General features: G+C 40.1%; 1 protein-coding gene across 1 annotated transcript; it reads left to right on the top strand.

Annotated features, from left to right (window-relative positions):
• The first annotated feature begins 6,515 nt into the window (after nucleotides 1-6,515).
• Nucleotides 6,516-13,222, top strand: LOC145491818 (uncharacterized). Its single transcript, XM_081471089.1, has 2 exons — nucleotides 6,516-7,735; nucleotides 8,562-13,222. Exons 1-2 carry the CDS (start codon nucleotides 7,537-7,539, stop codon nucleotides 8,834-8,836), a joined length of 474 nt encoding a protein of 157 aa, XP_081327215.1. The 5' UTR covers nucleotides 6,516-7,536; the 3' UTR covers nucleotides 8,837-13,222.
• The last annotated feature ends 1,880 nt before the right edge of the window (nucleotides 13,223-15,102 follow it).

Below are 15,102 nucleotides of genomic sequence, written 5' to 3'. Positions count from 1 at the left end.
CTCTTGTTCGAGTATCACTGAAATTTAGAAAAACACAAGTTGCGTGCTGTGGGGTCAAAGTTACCCCAAATTATCTTAAATTTAGCAATTTAAATTGTCCCTGTGTAGTATCAATATACTTGCTCTGCAAGTCTTATTTCGGAATTAAATATTTAGTTACTGCTATTTTCGAGGTGGACTGATTGCGTGACGTCATCTGGCGCGAATTCTTTTCACATGAGCGTAAAATCACTTTATCGGCTTAAAATTATTCTCTGCCTTAGCAAGCAAAATGGCAACGCGCGACGAATCCCAGTTGGTAACCTTATCTCTGCCAAGGAACATTTTGGCATCGCTAAAGTATTAAATTGGAGAAGTTTTCCAACATTCCTGCTTTCATATTCCAAGCAGGGAGCTTCCGAAACTGAACGAAACAAGACTTGTTGTTATTCACACATCTGTCAGAGTTCGTGGCCTTTTGTTTTTCGTTTTATGGCGAATTGCAATCAATTATCTCCGCTGGGAATCGAAAATGTTGTTTACACGAAAGTGAAAAAGTTTAAACGTGTTTAGTTGGACAGGCATTTTAGCTCATTGGCAAGGGGAGATGAATGGGAGCGGCCAATTCCAAACTTAGAAAAAGACAGTGCTTGGGTTTGGTAAATGGAACGATTGGTGACGAAGTTGTGACAGATATCTGACCATTTTGACCATTCTTTAGTCATAAAGGGAAAAGGGGAAATATGTAATATACGCGCATCATTCACATAGCTTTCAGAGTACGTGTCCTTTCTATTTTCGTCTTTGGCCAGTCGAACGTGGAATCTGCTAATCCCGCTAATGGGATTCGCAAATGTTGTCTAGGGGAAAATAACTGGAATGAGCGTGTAGAGTTGTAAAGTGTTTGCTTGGACGGACACCTTAAAAATGTGAGCCTATCCGTGAAAGAAGAGGAGAGTGGGGAATTCCATATTAGAGAGAAAGTGCTTAGGGCTTGGTAAAGAGTGTACCGGCTGGTTGAGTTTTGTTAGAAATCCAACCTTGTCGAACCGTTGTATAGTCACGAAGGGAAAAGGGTAAATCTGTAGTAGATGCGTAATTCACATAGCTTTTAGAGTTCGTGTCCTTTGCCTTTTCATGTTTTTGTCAGTCTAACGGGCGATCTGCTAATGCGATTGGCAAATGTTGTCTAGAAATGAGAAACGTGGAAGATAACTGGAATAGGCGAGTACAGATGAAAAGTTTTTGGTCTGACAGACATCACAAAAGGTCGCTTATCTGCCAGGGGACAGGAGAGGAGACTGGGAGCTTTAGAGAGAGAGAGAGAGAGAGAGAGAGAGAGAGAGAGAGAGAGAGAGAGAGAGAGAGAGAGAGAGAGAGAGAGAGAGAGAGAGAGAGAGAGAGAGAGAGAGAGAGAGAGAGGGTGCTTAGGGATTTGGTAAATTATAAAATAAAGTACGAGTTATGGAGTATTTTAGGAAACATTTAGAAAAAAAAAAATAGAAAAAAAGGGTGAAACTCTGCTGTAAGCATCATTCACATAGCTGTCAGAGTTCGCGTCCTTTCTTGTTTCTTTTCAAGACAGGCTAGCGTGGGATCTGCTCTCAATTATCGTCTATGGGAGTCGCAAATGTTGGCAAGAGTCACGGTTGATACGGAATGAGCGTAGACAGTCGGTGTTGAAACGTGTGTGTGGTGGGACAACCCTTAAGTTGGACTGACTTGTCTTACTGTGGAGACTGCCCCGTGGAAAAATGGCAGCGGACGTTTTCAATTTTGGAGGTGGAATGATACCTGGCATTTAGTAAATAGAACGCTTGATAACGAACTTCTTGTTTGAATCCCACGATTTTGTTCAATCCTTTCGTCAAGAAGGCAAAAGGGTAGATATCTAGGGATGCATTATTCGCATAACTGTCAGAGTTCGCGCGTGCCCTTTCCTTGTTCATTTTATGTGTCTAACTTGGAATGTGGAAACAATTATCTCTGCCGGGAATTGCAGATGTCGTCTGCGAGAAACGGGGGAGATTCAGTGAGAGTTTACGGTTAAAATGTCTGTAGTGTGATAGACGTCCCCCGTGTGGAGTCTGCCCCGAGGAGAGTAGGCAGAGGGTAATTTAGTCTTGGAGGGATAGGGTGCGTAGATTTTCGCAAATGCTGTTCCAAGTAATGAAGGTTTCCTCTGGAATTCGATCATTTCGTTTCATTCCTTTCAGTTTGTTATGAACGCGAAAGGGCTAGTATCTTTCGCAGGCATGAAGGATTTTATATACTATAAATCTGCGTAGTTGGGCATTTCCCTTTGGCGAACTTTTCGATTTTGGTTTGGAGCGAAACGTTCAGAATTGGATTATGAGTTCGTGGAAATGTCATACAACATTTTGATTAAAATAGGCGAGCGGGAAAAATTAACGAGCAGAATTTAAGACGACATCTCATGCTATTAATTGAATTTATGTCTGCCGACTATGCACAAAGTCTTAGCCGGGAAAAATCACGTTTTCCAACAGACTAGCCGGGAGCTAAATTGCGTCAGTGTTTAGATTATTTAATCTATTAGTGTTTCATCGATGTTAGCGTTCAGCCAAGTGACTTATCGGATTATAGCTTTGTTTTCATCAAGTGGGTATAGTTCGAGAATGCATAAATGACGTATGTAATTTAAGCAAAAGATATGTTTTTGGTTTGGTTTTGGGGGTGTTTTTGGACGTTTTGTGCACTGGAAAGAAAATATTAATAAAGGTTGCACGCGAATGAAACAGGCCACATTCAGGCCAATGTAGGACAAAAGTTCTTTCTAGGAATTGTTTTGCCCGTCAAAATAATTTAGACCAAGCAACATTGTTGTGGCGGCGGCCTTTTTGAGTCGTTTCCGCTGCTTGACTTCTGTGACCGCGGAATTTTAGTTTTATCTTTCACGATCGCACGTAAAAACAAACAACGGCAGTTTTCCTTTTCCTTTTTTGGACACTGTGACATTTCCGTGCAGAGATAACATCGAGTTCATTCAAAAAAACGTAATAGGTAATTATATACTGTCGGGAAAAGATTGCTCCAGGCTGTATTTTTAAACACGCGACAGTTAACTTTGTGTTCGTGGTTGTACGGTTGAGGGTCTTGTAATTATCCAAGATATTTTTGTCGTTTCTTTTTTTTTTTTTTTTGGCAGCAAACGCAAGAACGATAGTAAGTTAGTTTTAGTCGATGCTCTTAATAATGAGCCATCCACTTCAAGGGTCGCATAAACAAAGTTAAGTATAATCGGTTTTTAGCGCCCCCATGGCACTTCGAGGAGGTACAAAGCTTTTTTTCCTTTACAGATCATTTCCAGAAGTAGTGAAATGTAAACACGAACACCGACATAATAAATTATTCAATGCATATCATTGTCTCTATGCAGGGCACGTGGATTCTGTGAATCTATATATATCTTACTGGTGTCTTCTCTAATTTTAAAGTGATCGTGGCAAATGCCTTTACGTATAGGCATAAATATCTAAATTGCCTCTTTTATCAGTAATTGCCTCATGTCAGGATATTTCTTCGATGCCAGTTTCTTTTTCGTAACGGTTTTTCTTTTCGTTCAGGGTTTTGAAAGACTAGTAAAAAGGCCTGCGCATTATAGTTTTAACTTTCTACTGGCTGAAACACTTGGCACGCTTGTGTGGTAGACGATCAGTGTAACTTGTTCATCACGCCATTTCTCTTTGTCCTCCCCCCTCTCCTCCCTGCTGTACTTTCTCCACCACTACCAACCCCCCTCCCCCTGACAGAGGAATGGTAAAGTAGTTTTAAGGGGAGACGGGAAAAGAAAGGAAATCTTAGATACGCCATGCTGTGCAAAAGTCACTGTTTACATACTTGCGTCCCGGGGTTGTTAGGAAGTGAATTTGTTTTCGGGTATTTTAGTGCTAAAGTATAATTTTAAGTGAATAAAGAAATTATTATTATAATTGTTAGTGTTTCTTTATTTTGTCACTTGCTAAATCGTTTCTTAATCCGCTTACTTACAACTTACAACTTCTATTGTACTAACACAGTTCTTATGTTATTATCTCTCACTGCGCGTGTGTCCTTGGTTTGGCGGGAAATCCCTAATCGCGGTAGCCACTGTTGATATTGTAAATAAAACCGAAGTGTAAAACTAGTTTCCAGTGGAGAGACCTGATAAAAAAAATTGTGTTTCCTGGCAAATCTTTTCCGCTATTTTAAAGCCTCGAGAATTCATTTTACTGCCAGCGGCAGTTTCAACAGTTTAAATAAGCGATTTAATCGAGAGGAAACATTTGTGATTGTTTGTTTACACAAACCGAGTGCGGTAGTACATTCTGGGCACAAAACTTTCGTCACTATCGTTCGTAACTTGACTGCAAAACATCACTTTTGACGGCTTTGCGATAAGTTTGTTTGTATTGCGTTACTTGTGTCTTCTCTTTAACCTCCGAATACCTATTAATTTTCGTGGATGTTTATCATGTAACGTAAGTTCGCTAATTTGTTTCGGAAAGGTCAGTCAAGGCTACCACGAGGATCTACTTCAAATGACACGCCATTTTCACGTGTGTTAAAAGAAAGAAAAACAAAAACAAAGCAAAGAAACTTTCGACGGCTTGAACCCGCGGACAAGGTTGTCTCTTTTAAAGTTTTTGGCGAATACAAGTCGCTGTACATTTTTTTCTCTGTATTGTGCACGATAAGTACCACGATTAACAGTTCTGAAAGTTGTATGTTGCATATTTTGCTTTTCTCGTTTAGGCATTAGCAACCTTTGAATGCAAAAGTGTTTGAGTGAAGTGAGTCAAAATCAAGTCTGGAGTCTGGCAAATTTTTCTTTTGGCACGTTAATATTTCCTTTACTACTGAAACAACTTTCTGGACAGCCTTTCGTGGTTTAGCAATGAAGGAGGCTTGATTTTGCGCTTGGTTTTCGCCACTCTCTCGAGTCCCTAAAGGCTTGTCGGCCGAAAAAACAGGTCATGTGTTTTTGCTACATTGGCTGTCGCGCGCTACAAACAAATAACACTTGGGAAAATAGGCAAACTTGTTCACACGAGTACATGGAAACTTTGATCTGTAGATCACACCATTTCAGACCTGTAAATTGATTATGGCTAGACAAGATGAGTCCAAACTTGCCTTCTTCAGTTCATCTGCAACTGAATGAATCGAAATAAACGAACATGTCATCTGCTCACACTTGATTTTTGTGACGATAAATTCGTTTTTATGCTAATTGTTTTGGTGGTGTCTACAGGAAATTTGGGATTCATTTTGCCCTCGGATTATTTCATACAGTTTTCTAACGGAAAAGATGTTCCTTGTTTTGCAGTTTTTCTTTCTGTGGAAGCGCACTTTCGCCGTCAATTTGGTAAACCGTGATTTGGTTATACAAGATCAAGCCTATTTATGACTTCAGAAAAAAACCCTCGACGATATACTTAATTAAAAATGGAGGTTGAAGTGTGTTTCAAAAAAGAGGATAACCAATGCTTCGATGAGAATGTTCCTTAAAATTACATCTAAAAACCGCAGTACACTTGAAGTGTAAAACCTCCCCTTTATAATGAAGAAAGAAAGTGAATAGACCTCTGATAGTTAGAAAGCAGACGATGCAGTCAATAAATTTATAAAGGAGAGAATTGTCTTCATGGTTTAGTAGCCATGACGTGATCTGAAATGTGTTTGTTATGGATAATTCAGTAACACCTGCTTCGTGTAAAAAATTTTTAAAAAGCACTTAGTTCATGATAATAGGCCAACCATGGCTCAGTCCATTAGCTGACAGACAAGTTTCTGTCTGAAATACGATTATCTTTTATTCTCCTTTGCATTGTGGTGAAATTTGATGACGACTTCGACATTAAACGGCTTTTCAAGGACGAGATGACAAATGGAACACATTGTCACAACTTATTTTCTTTCTCTCCTTTGAATGAACGGATGGAAAACTGGAATAATTTAACAGCTTTGCCGATCAAATTAAGCTTTCACAGACAATGAAATTTAAAAAAGCCCCAAAGCCGGGTTCCACTGCTCTCCGAGTTTCATTGTGAAAAAGCCTTGAAGAGTCCAGCTGTTTCGTATTATATCCTCGACAAGTGTATTTCTCTATGCTTTTTTATCGTCACTTTGTGTATGACACCTTTGAAAACACCGTGTCAATCATGGTGGTCAGAGCCCAGCTCAGCGCATGGAGAATCCATTTAATAACTCCACACAATTGTCGAGAAGAGAGAGAGGAAACTTCTAAATGTATTACTCAGATCAGCGTCTGTGTTCGGTCGGAATGAAAAGCACGAGGCTTTGTCGACTCCCTCTGACGTGAATCGTCGCTGCAACGCGCTAAATCCAGTTCTTTCTCTAATTTCTTTGCGAAAAGTTCAAAACATGACGTTCGATTTCTTTTAAGAAAACGAAGGAAACGACGACTTGTGGGTCTTATTGTGTTAACGACTTGTCTTGATTTTTTCCCGAGTTTATGGGAACGATCCTTTGTTTTTTTATAAGCAACAAAGTGCTACATGTATATAAAGGTGGCACAAGGCCAGCTCCAGGGAGCCGGCGTTCACCCATACCACATGAACGTAGCGGATTTCTTTTTTCTGTGCTTCCATTTTCAGCGCACGTCATTCTACGACATCATAAACCAGGACACTACAGTCTAAATGTTACTGTTGGCTACAGTATGAACAGTAAACAGAACAAAGTATTTTCTTTACGGCTACCAGTGGCCACGTGCAAGTCACCAGCTCGCGTCAATGTAAATTTTGTCGCGATATTTTCGAAATCTGATTTTTTTTGTTTGGAATTTTATTGCGTTAATATTTTTTTTTTCAAAATTTTGAATTAAGCCGACGAAATTCAAACTCAAAACGTAGTAGAGCTTTAGTTATCAGCTGTCTACAGGAGATTCCGGTGACTCCTAATTTTTTTGGCGCGACTCTTTAGAACAAACTTTTTAAGCCTTAGAGCGGTCCCTGTGATAACCCTGTTTTCGTGACCAGTTGCCTACGCTGGTAACATAAAACGTACGTAAATCCCGAGTTGAATGTGATTTGTTTGATTTGGCCTGTCCCCAAAGGAACGAACTGACGTAAATATTTTTTCAAATCTCACGCGATAACAAGGTTTGAGGGCCAGCTCGTCACCCCGAAAAAACGGAAATTTCCTTTCGGGTAGAATTCTCGGCCTTTCAGCCATTGTTGTTGTACCGTGATGCTGAGCGGCATTATTCGCGCCAATTTTCTCGTTATTTTTTCGCGGGAAACGCCATTCATGGAATGAAGTCACGTGCGTCTGCTTGTCACTTGATCCAATCAGCGTGCTAGCATGTGTAGTGTTTGCCATTCAACTCCATTTCATTGTTCCCATCTCGACCAATCACGCGGCGTCTCGCTACTCTGTTGTTGTTGTCAAAATGCTAATAGCTCGTATTTTTGAGACCTCGTGGAAAAGCTGGAAAAAAAATTTTTGTTGCGTCCCACCCACCAAGTCAAAGTTTGGCTGCAATTCGTTCCACTGAAAGCGTTTGTTTTAATCCACTGTTGATGCGAGAATATGCCAGAGTCTACCATAGATAGCAGAGAGGTTTTGGAGTCCGTAGAAGCCGGTGGGCGCCGCAAGAAAGCAAGATTTCCTAACCAGTGGAGTTCGGCTACAACGCCGCACCAGCGAACTTTGGAGCTCGAAGGAGTTATCGAGGTTCTGCGCGAGTATGATTCCATCGAAGGCAACGATATTAATTGCTCTATTTGTGGTAAGTACAATTTCTTTCCTCGCGTCGCATTTTTACTGTGGTTATTTTAGGGCTGTGAACGGAGTAAATCGCACTTTCGCCGCCGCTAAATAAAATCTTCATTCAAATACGACTGTCGTGTTTACATGTGTAGTCAACGAATAATTCCAAATTTTTTTACGCTAGTCGGTCAGAGGAGCCTTTACTCACGCCATCCTAATAGCTTCCACACATAATCAGATTTCTGTAGCATTTTTTTCTCTTTTCGCGTAAAATTGTAATTTTAAGAATTTTTTTTCAATTTTTACTACGCTCCGTACTAATTATTTAGCTGGGCAAACAAACGACCTAGAGTTATGAGGGATTTTGTGTCGAGACCTGCATTTTAGGGAATGTTTCAATGAAAATGTTATTTTTTCGCTCTTAGATTGTTTAAAAAGATGTTGAGCCATGATCTGAGATAATTTTTTGGCCTTTACAGACTGGAGGACTTGTGACAATTTTCGTATAAATTTTGTAGCAATTTCACGCTCGGTGTCATGTGAGGCGCCTCGTGTTTCGCTTTCAAATGAGTCATCCCGGAACTTTCTCCTCATTGGGTTAAACTTTTCCGCTTTCAGGCATCAAAACCGAGCAAGAACCAGGCATTGAATAAATCGAGATCTCCCGGCGATTTGGTTCAACTGCTTTCTTACTCTCGATATTATTATTTATTATTTTTTCATATTTTATTTTATTGTCAAAATTGTCGACATATTTAATATCGGAGTAGGAAGGTAGGAGGAAGGTAAAAGGAACTTGTCTAATCAGGCCGGCCGTTTTTCTTTATTTTTTTTCTCCTTCGCAGGAAAGTTGTATAAAAGTAAAGTGTGCTTTACGAAGCATTTGTGGGAACATAGTGTTTACTGGGATTTATTCGACGCGCTGAAAAATCAAGAGCGTGTCTTGTCAATCCAAGCTGCAATCATCCTCTCTCAACCATATCTGGAATTTTTGCTCGTCACATCTCCTACTTCAACAGAAAAGAAGAAAGATGATCCGAAGCCGAATACTATTCATCGTAAGAACTCGACCACAAGAAAGAGACAGAGAGAGTCGTCGACGTGTTCTGTAGACTTCTAATTTCTTAAATATTTTTTCATATTCTCTGTATGTATATGGTGTGTCGTACGCTCACACATTTGTTTATAGCACTTGTGAAAGTGTCTTTGAAATTATAAATATCTATAAATATATAAGAAGAGAAAAGTTAAAGGTGTAAATGAGTTGTATTTTGTTGTGGGAAAAGATTTAACTCTTGTAGCATACACCCACATTTGTAAATGATGTTTGTATTTCATTTATTTCCAAAGTGACAAAGCTCGATATCTCGAGATTAAAAATGAATCTATTCAAAGGTTGTTACATGCCAATAAAGTTCATTGGATCAAAGTTGTTCTGCAGATTCTTTTGCGGTGTCTGTTAACGATGTTTTGACGGTCCAAAACAAGACAGCGGCGTTTAGGTTCCCTCGACAGGAACCGTCGAATTAATGCCCGCGTCTAGGGGCAGAACTTGATCCGAAAGTAATTCCTTAGGTCTTAGTCAATGCTAATTTTTTTTTTGCTTTTTATGAGCAAGAGCCTCTTTTACAAAGTACACTTACCACAGGATTTAGAGCTGCGCTATGTTTACAATCTTATCCCGTGGGAATACGTCTTAAGTGTGTGGAATGCGAAAAATGTTTCTTGGGAAACATGTTCTGTCAACTTTTTTTGTAGATTCCCGTGGAGGTCATACAAATGATTAATAACATGGCTAAATTAGATCCTGGAAGGCAGCTTTTCGGTCCTTACTTCATCACGAAAACTTTTCCTATCGCCTCGGGAGTTAATATCATACGGTATCTGTTATGGTGCATTAAGTCACTCTAGCGGAACTCGTTCCCGCTCGAAGCGCGGGGAAAAAAATTTTTGGCGAGGAAATGTCTACCATTTGATTAAACAGATCTAAAGTCTGCAAACCGTAAGTTCCCACCTCGCCAACTGGGACAAACTGTCAACGTGTTTTGTTTGTACTCTAAACCCTTGCTTTCTGGGACCAGCCATATCAAAAGTAGTTTGGTAGTATAAATTTATGCAAATAGCTGAGAATAAACGGTTCAATACCGCTGCTTTGCACTTTTGTTTTTTCAATGTACTAAAAGTATTGGAATAACTTTCTGCTTGATTGAGCTAAAGCCTGCTCCGTGTTTCTGCTGATATCGTGTGAGTGTGTGTTAGGGAAAAGATAACACAAGAGCGTGTCTTGAATTTTTGGGGTTATTTTTCAATGAAGATTTTGTTCAGTTTGCGAAAACACGCACAAAACACAACAGGTCAGAGGCCTTTTTCTTGACGATACCGGAAATGACTGGCTACCTTGGTGTCCTTTGAAATGATTTAAGTCGTGCTGAGCCATTGTGTCTCTTCTCATCCTAGCAGAAACGAGTTTGCTTGTAGAAAAAGGTTTTGATTGATAATGCTAGTCTACTTTTCAAAGAGGTCATCCTTCGGAGATTGAGTCCTGTTTTGACGGATTACATAAAAGAACACCAGTGGTCCAAACACATCAATTCGCGAATGAGCCAATCAATTTTCGTTTAATCCACTCCTTACGGTCCTTCTTGGGGTTATTGCCTTATCGTCCTCGTCAAGTATGCCTCCTTCCTCACGAGATAGTTTTTTTCGTCGCTACAATTTTGGTATGACTCGGGTAAATATTATCATTTCCTGTTTCCGGCAACTAAATTTGTTTCGGGGGGTTATTTTATTTGTTTTTTCTTTCTCTTTTTTGATGGCTAAAAATGATTTCATGAGTTCATTTCTATGAAATGTAATTGATGGCGGGTTTAAAGGTCAATTGCTCAGGAATGCTTTGGCAAAACGTTTTTCTGGCATGTGTTCTAGCCTGTCTGAGGTGAAGATGTGTGAACGACAAAGTGCAGCGAACATCGAAACGCACCGGCCACCAACATAAACAGCCAACTATTTGAAGATTAATATTTGACATAATTTACGGTATTGCCGATAAAATGTATCGAGAGCTTGCACGCAATGGACTCTCCGATAGCTGAGTGCGACCCAGGACTTTCAAGTAATGCCACCGTGGTCACCTCTCTTGCTTGCAAAAACAAACAAAGTGAAAAATTCATTTATTTCCGATCAAAAACAAGCAAGTCGGTAAATACCACACCAGACCGTGCTTACATAATGGTGTGAAAGGCTACAGACGTCTCTTTCAACAGCTTTGGCGGCGACACAGAACGAGCTTTAAGCAAATAAGGAATTGACGGACAGTTCGGAGTTCAAACGGCTTTCGTCGTATCACTTGGCATTAGTTCCCACTCTGGATAGCGGAATTAGCAAGGAATATATTTTAGAAGAACAAATGCAGTTGAAGTTGGAGCGGTTCATAAAGCTTCCTCATGAGACAGTTGCCTTGAACAAAAGAGTTTCAGTGATCAAACTTACACCACGAGTGAATTCATCAATCTTGTTTGCTCAGATCATGCATGGGGGTATCACCTAGACACGGATATGTCTGGGTAGCTGAAACTGATCAAAATCGGACGACTTTGAGTTTCTGCGGTTTCCTGCGCTGGAAACCTCCTAGTAACAGCTCACTAGGAGCTTTTCCTGCCTACATGTACCTAGAGTTAGCCTAGTGCTACGTATCATTCTGGGATCAAAGTATGGTCTCTTGTATCTTTAGTCATCTCGGGTAGTCACAGCCTAGCCTGTGGGAGGGGGCGGATGTACACGGGCTAAGAACAACCCATTAACATTTGTGTATTTTGTTATTTTTATATAAACAACGTATGTTTATAAACATGACAGCCTTGTCAAGAAGTAAAAATATTTTTCCGAAACAGGCATTTAGCATTCAAATTCAAATTCAATCTGTTAGAGCAGTTTTCACTTGACTGTCGCAAGTACTCAGTTCGCGTACTTAGTGTACAACTTTCACTCACGCACGCAGACTTAATTTGCTCTACGCTACGCGATTGGCTTAAAAATTTCGCGCCACTTTTTCATCCAATCATAACTGTGTAAAGCCAAAACCAATCGTGACGCGCTCGCAAACGTTTTCCCGCGGTTTGCTACATGTATTTGCTTCGATTTTTGACTGGATTTCTGGATTGTCTATGTTTTGTAATTGGACAGAGCGATTACTAACCGCCCTAATACATAATTGATGTAATGTGGATTAACCTTTAACACATGGACTTAACATGCATACGTGTACAGAAAGAGATGGAAACGAAGTCAACATAAAATACAGTGTATAGAAATACACCACTTACAAACTTCATACGTCACTACATCCGGGACCCGAGTGGCGTATTTTCTATATTCTTCATCGACTCTTACTCGCAAAATGTTGTTTTTACCACTCGAAAATAAAGTTCACATCTCCGCGCCGCTGTGTTATATCCTCTATATCTGTGATAGGTGATTGGAGGAAAACATGAAGAGTATGATAAGTGAAATGAAGTAGAGGGAAATATAGCATGAAACGTTAAGCGTAAATGTGAAAAAGAATGCGTGAAGCGACATCAAGACTTCTCTCCTACTCGTATGAAGTCATTCCTTTGATAATCAGCTATCCGACCATTCTTAGATCCTTTTAAGTGGAAGTTGTTGAGTACAATGAACCATCGGTAAGGTCCTAGAAGAGGGGAGGGGGGAGCTTCCCTTAAAAAAAAAAAAATTACGTAGGTGCTTGTGTGTTGCCGGCCATGCTACGCGATAACAAATGAAAATATAGGATGTCTCTAATGCAAGAGGTGTGGCACTGGAGACTCCTAGGCTGCCATGAAGATTCTTTACGTCGTTGTCTGAAATGTAACAAACAATCTTTCTTCTGTTACGTACCAAATAATTTTATCGTTTTGTGGCGAATTGCAGTCGGTTCAGGATAAAGATTAAAAGAATAACGGAAATGAAGCGTTATCACTGATATAGAGCGCTTTCAGCACGAACGAACAAAATTCCTCTGACTCTTTATATTTTAATCTATAATACACTAAATACTGACAGGGATTTAGGGTAAATCGTCAAAGCGGAAAAAAAATGTCAGACCGTTATTAAGCATAGGATACAGATGGGAAATTCTAAGAAATCCTGCTGCAGCGCCCGGCTAAGGGCAGCAATGACCAGTCCTGACCACCCACAAACACATTTGTAGCCTGCAGGTTAAAGTACACTTCCCTAACACAAACACCTTAACTGAAACTGATCAAAAGCGGACGACTTTGATTTCTGCGGTTTCCTCCCAGTAACAACTGGCTGGGAGCTTTTCCTATCCTGCATGTACCTAGTGCTACCGATCATTTTGGGAGTTACAGGACGGTCTCTTGTCTGTTCCAGTTATCCGAGCCATGTGTAAAGAACAACCATTAACAGCTGTGTACTTTGATATGTTTATATAACCATATGTTTATAAACATACCATACAGTGCTGATCGTGTTGTCAAGGACAGAAGTACGGTATTCTTCCAAAACAGGCATTTAGCATTCAAATTCAAATTCAATCTGTTAGAGCAGTTTTCACTCGACTGATGTTAGCACTTCGTGCTACAGCCCGTGGACCCGTCTACTTTGATGCACACAGGATTCAGTTGACTTGGTTTTGCGTTACTACGCTACGCGATTGGCTTAAAAATTTCCCGCCACTTTTTTATCCAATCAGAGGTAAAACCAAAACCAATCGTGACTCACTCGCACACGTTTTCCCGCGCTTTGCGTCAGCTACGTGTATTTGCTTCGATTTTTGACTGGTTCTCTGTATTGCCTGTGTTTTGCACTTGAACAGAGCGATTACTTTGGTTTTGGTTTTACGACATTCAAATAAAACCCGCCCTAACACATCCTTGATGTTATTTGGATTAACCTTTAGCAGATGGACTTTACAGAAAAAGGTGGAAACGCAGTGGATAAAAAGATGCAGTGTATGGAAAAAGGAAGTTACCCTTAAAAATGACGGAGGTGCTTGTGTGTTCCTGGCCTTGCTACGAGATAAAGAATGAAAATATGATAAAGAGGTAACGCATTTGAACCCTCGTCAGCGGAAACGCAAGAGAGGGAGACCCTAGAACACCTGGAGGAACTCAAGAATCGAATAGCATAGCTGGAGGAGAGACAGCTCGCTAGGCGGGAAGTGAAACGCACTGCTCAAGATGGTGTCAATTGGCGGGCACTAATGGACGACCTATGTTCCATCAGGAACGAAGAGGATTGACTGAAAGCGAGTGAGGCATTTGAGACTCCTAGGATGTCATGAAGATTACTTTGACGTGGTCTGAAATGTAATAAACAACCTTTCTTTCGTTAGTGTGCCAAAGAATTTTGATAACGGATAACGGAAAAAGATCAAGGATAACGGAAACGAGGCATTATCACTGATTATAGAGCACTTTCAGCACGAACGAACAAAATTCCTTTGATTCTTTTTATTTTTATCTATAATACACTAAATACCGACAGGGATTTAGGGTAAATCGCCAAAGCGGCAAAAAATGTCAGACCGTTATTAAGCATAGGATACAGCCGGAAAATTCTAAAAAATCCTGTTGCAGCGCCCGTTTTAAGGGCAGCACTGACCAGTCCTGACCACACACAAACACATTTGTGGCCTGCAGGTTAAAGAACACTTCCCGAACACAAAACACTTTTTAACTTTTTAATTGCAAGTGTTTAATATTTTTTAGAGAGCTACAAATTCATTAGTTTTACAAATATTAAATGTTACCCTCGTTAAAAAAAAAAAAAAAAAAATTGATTGATTGACTAGTTTCTTCTTTGGTAAGGGACATCTCGCATCGAGTCTTTAGAATCATGCTTTTATCAGTTACAGATTGCACATACATAAATACAGCTTGAGATTAGCAAAGACTTCCCGCACACAAAGATGTGTGTGTGTTATCTCTAGTAAGGGGCATCTCACCAAGAGAAGATTAAGGTAAGAGAGGTGAATGCACCATGTAGGCCGTATACCCAAGGTAATCTCTCTAAGTTATTTTTAGACATGGTACTCAGTTCTTCCGCGGATGTTACTCGCGCGATGCGTGGACAACCCAAGGGGCTTTCTTGAAACTACCTGAGGTGAAATGGCGGGAAATGTTTTAAAAAAAGACCCTTTATTCGTTTTGATTTTAAAAAGACGTTTCACAGCACAGATGTACTCTGCACTCTCAGCCGTCTTTTTGTTCGCCCGGGCTTTCGTTTGCTTTGCGTTCGTTTGCCTGTTCATTTCTCTCATATTCATTCAGTTTTTATTGTCTATTTTACGATTATACTCCCTCCTCTTATTTAGGCCTAACAAGCAAGCCAAGCGAAAGAAAAGAACTAGTGAAATGTAGGAGAGGC

This window comes from Orbicella franksi, chromosome 7 (genome assembly GCF_964199315.1).
Source record: "Orbicella franksi chromosome 7, jaOrbFran1.1, whole genome shotgun sequence".
NCBI lineage: Eukaryota > Metazoa > Cnidaria > Anthozoa > Scleractinia > Merulinidae > Orbicella > Orbicella franksi.
Note: the sequence above shows the minus strand (reverse complement) of the source record. Positions and strands in the feature narration are given on the sequence as shown.

Bases quoted from the DNA above. Each gene is read 5' to 3' on its own strand.
- LOC145491818 (XM_081471089.1), top strand. From the start codon at position 7,537: ATGCCAGAGTCTACCATAGATAGCAGAGAGGTTTTGGAGTCCGTAGAA. The intron at 7,736-8,561 runs GTAAGTACAATT...TCTCCTTCGCAG, and splicing joins TATTAATTGCTCTATTTGTG to GAAAGTTGTATAAAAGTAAA.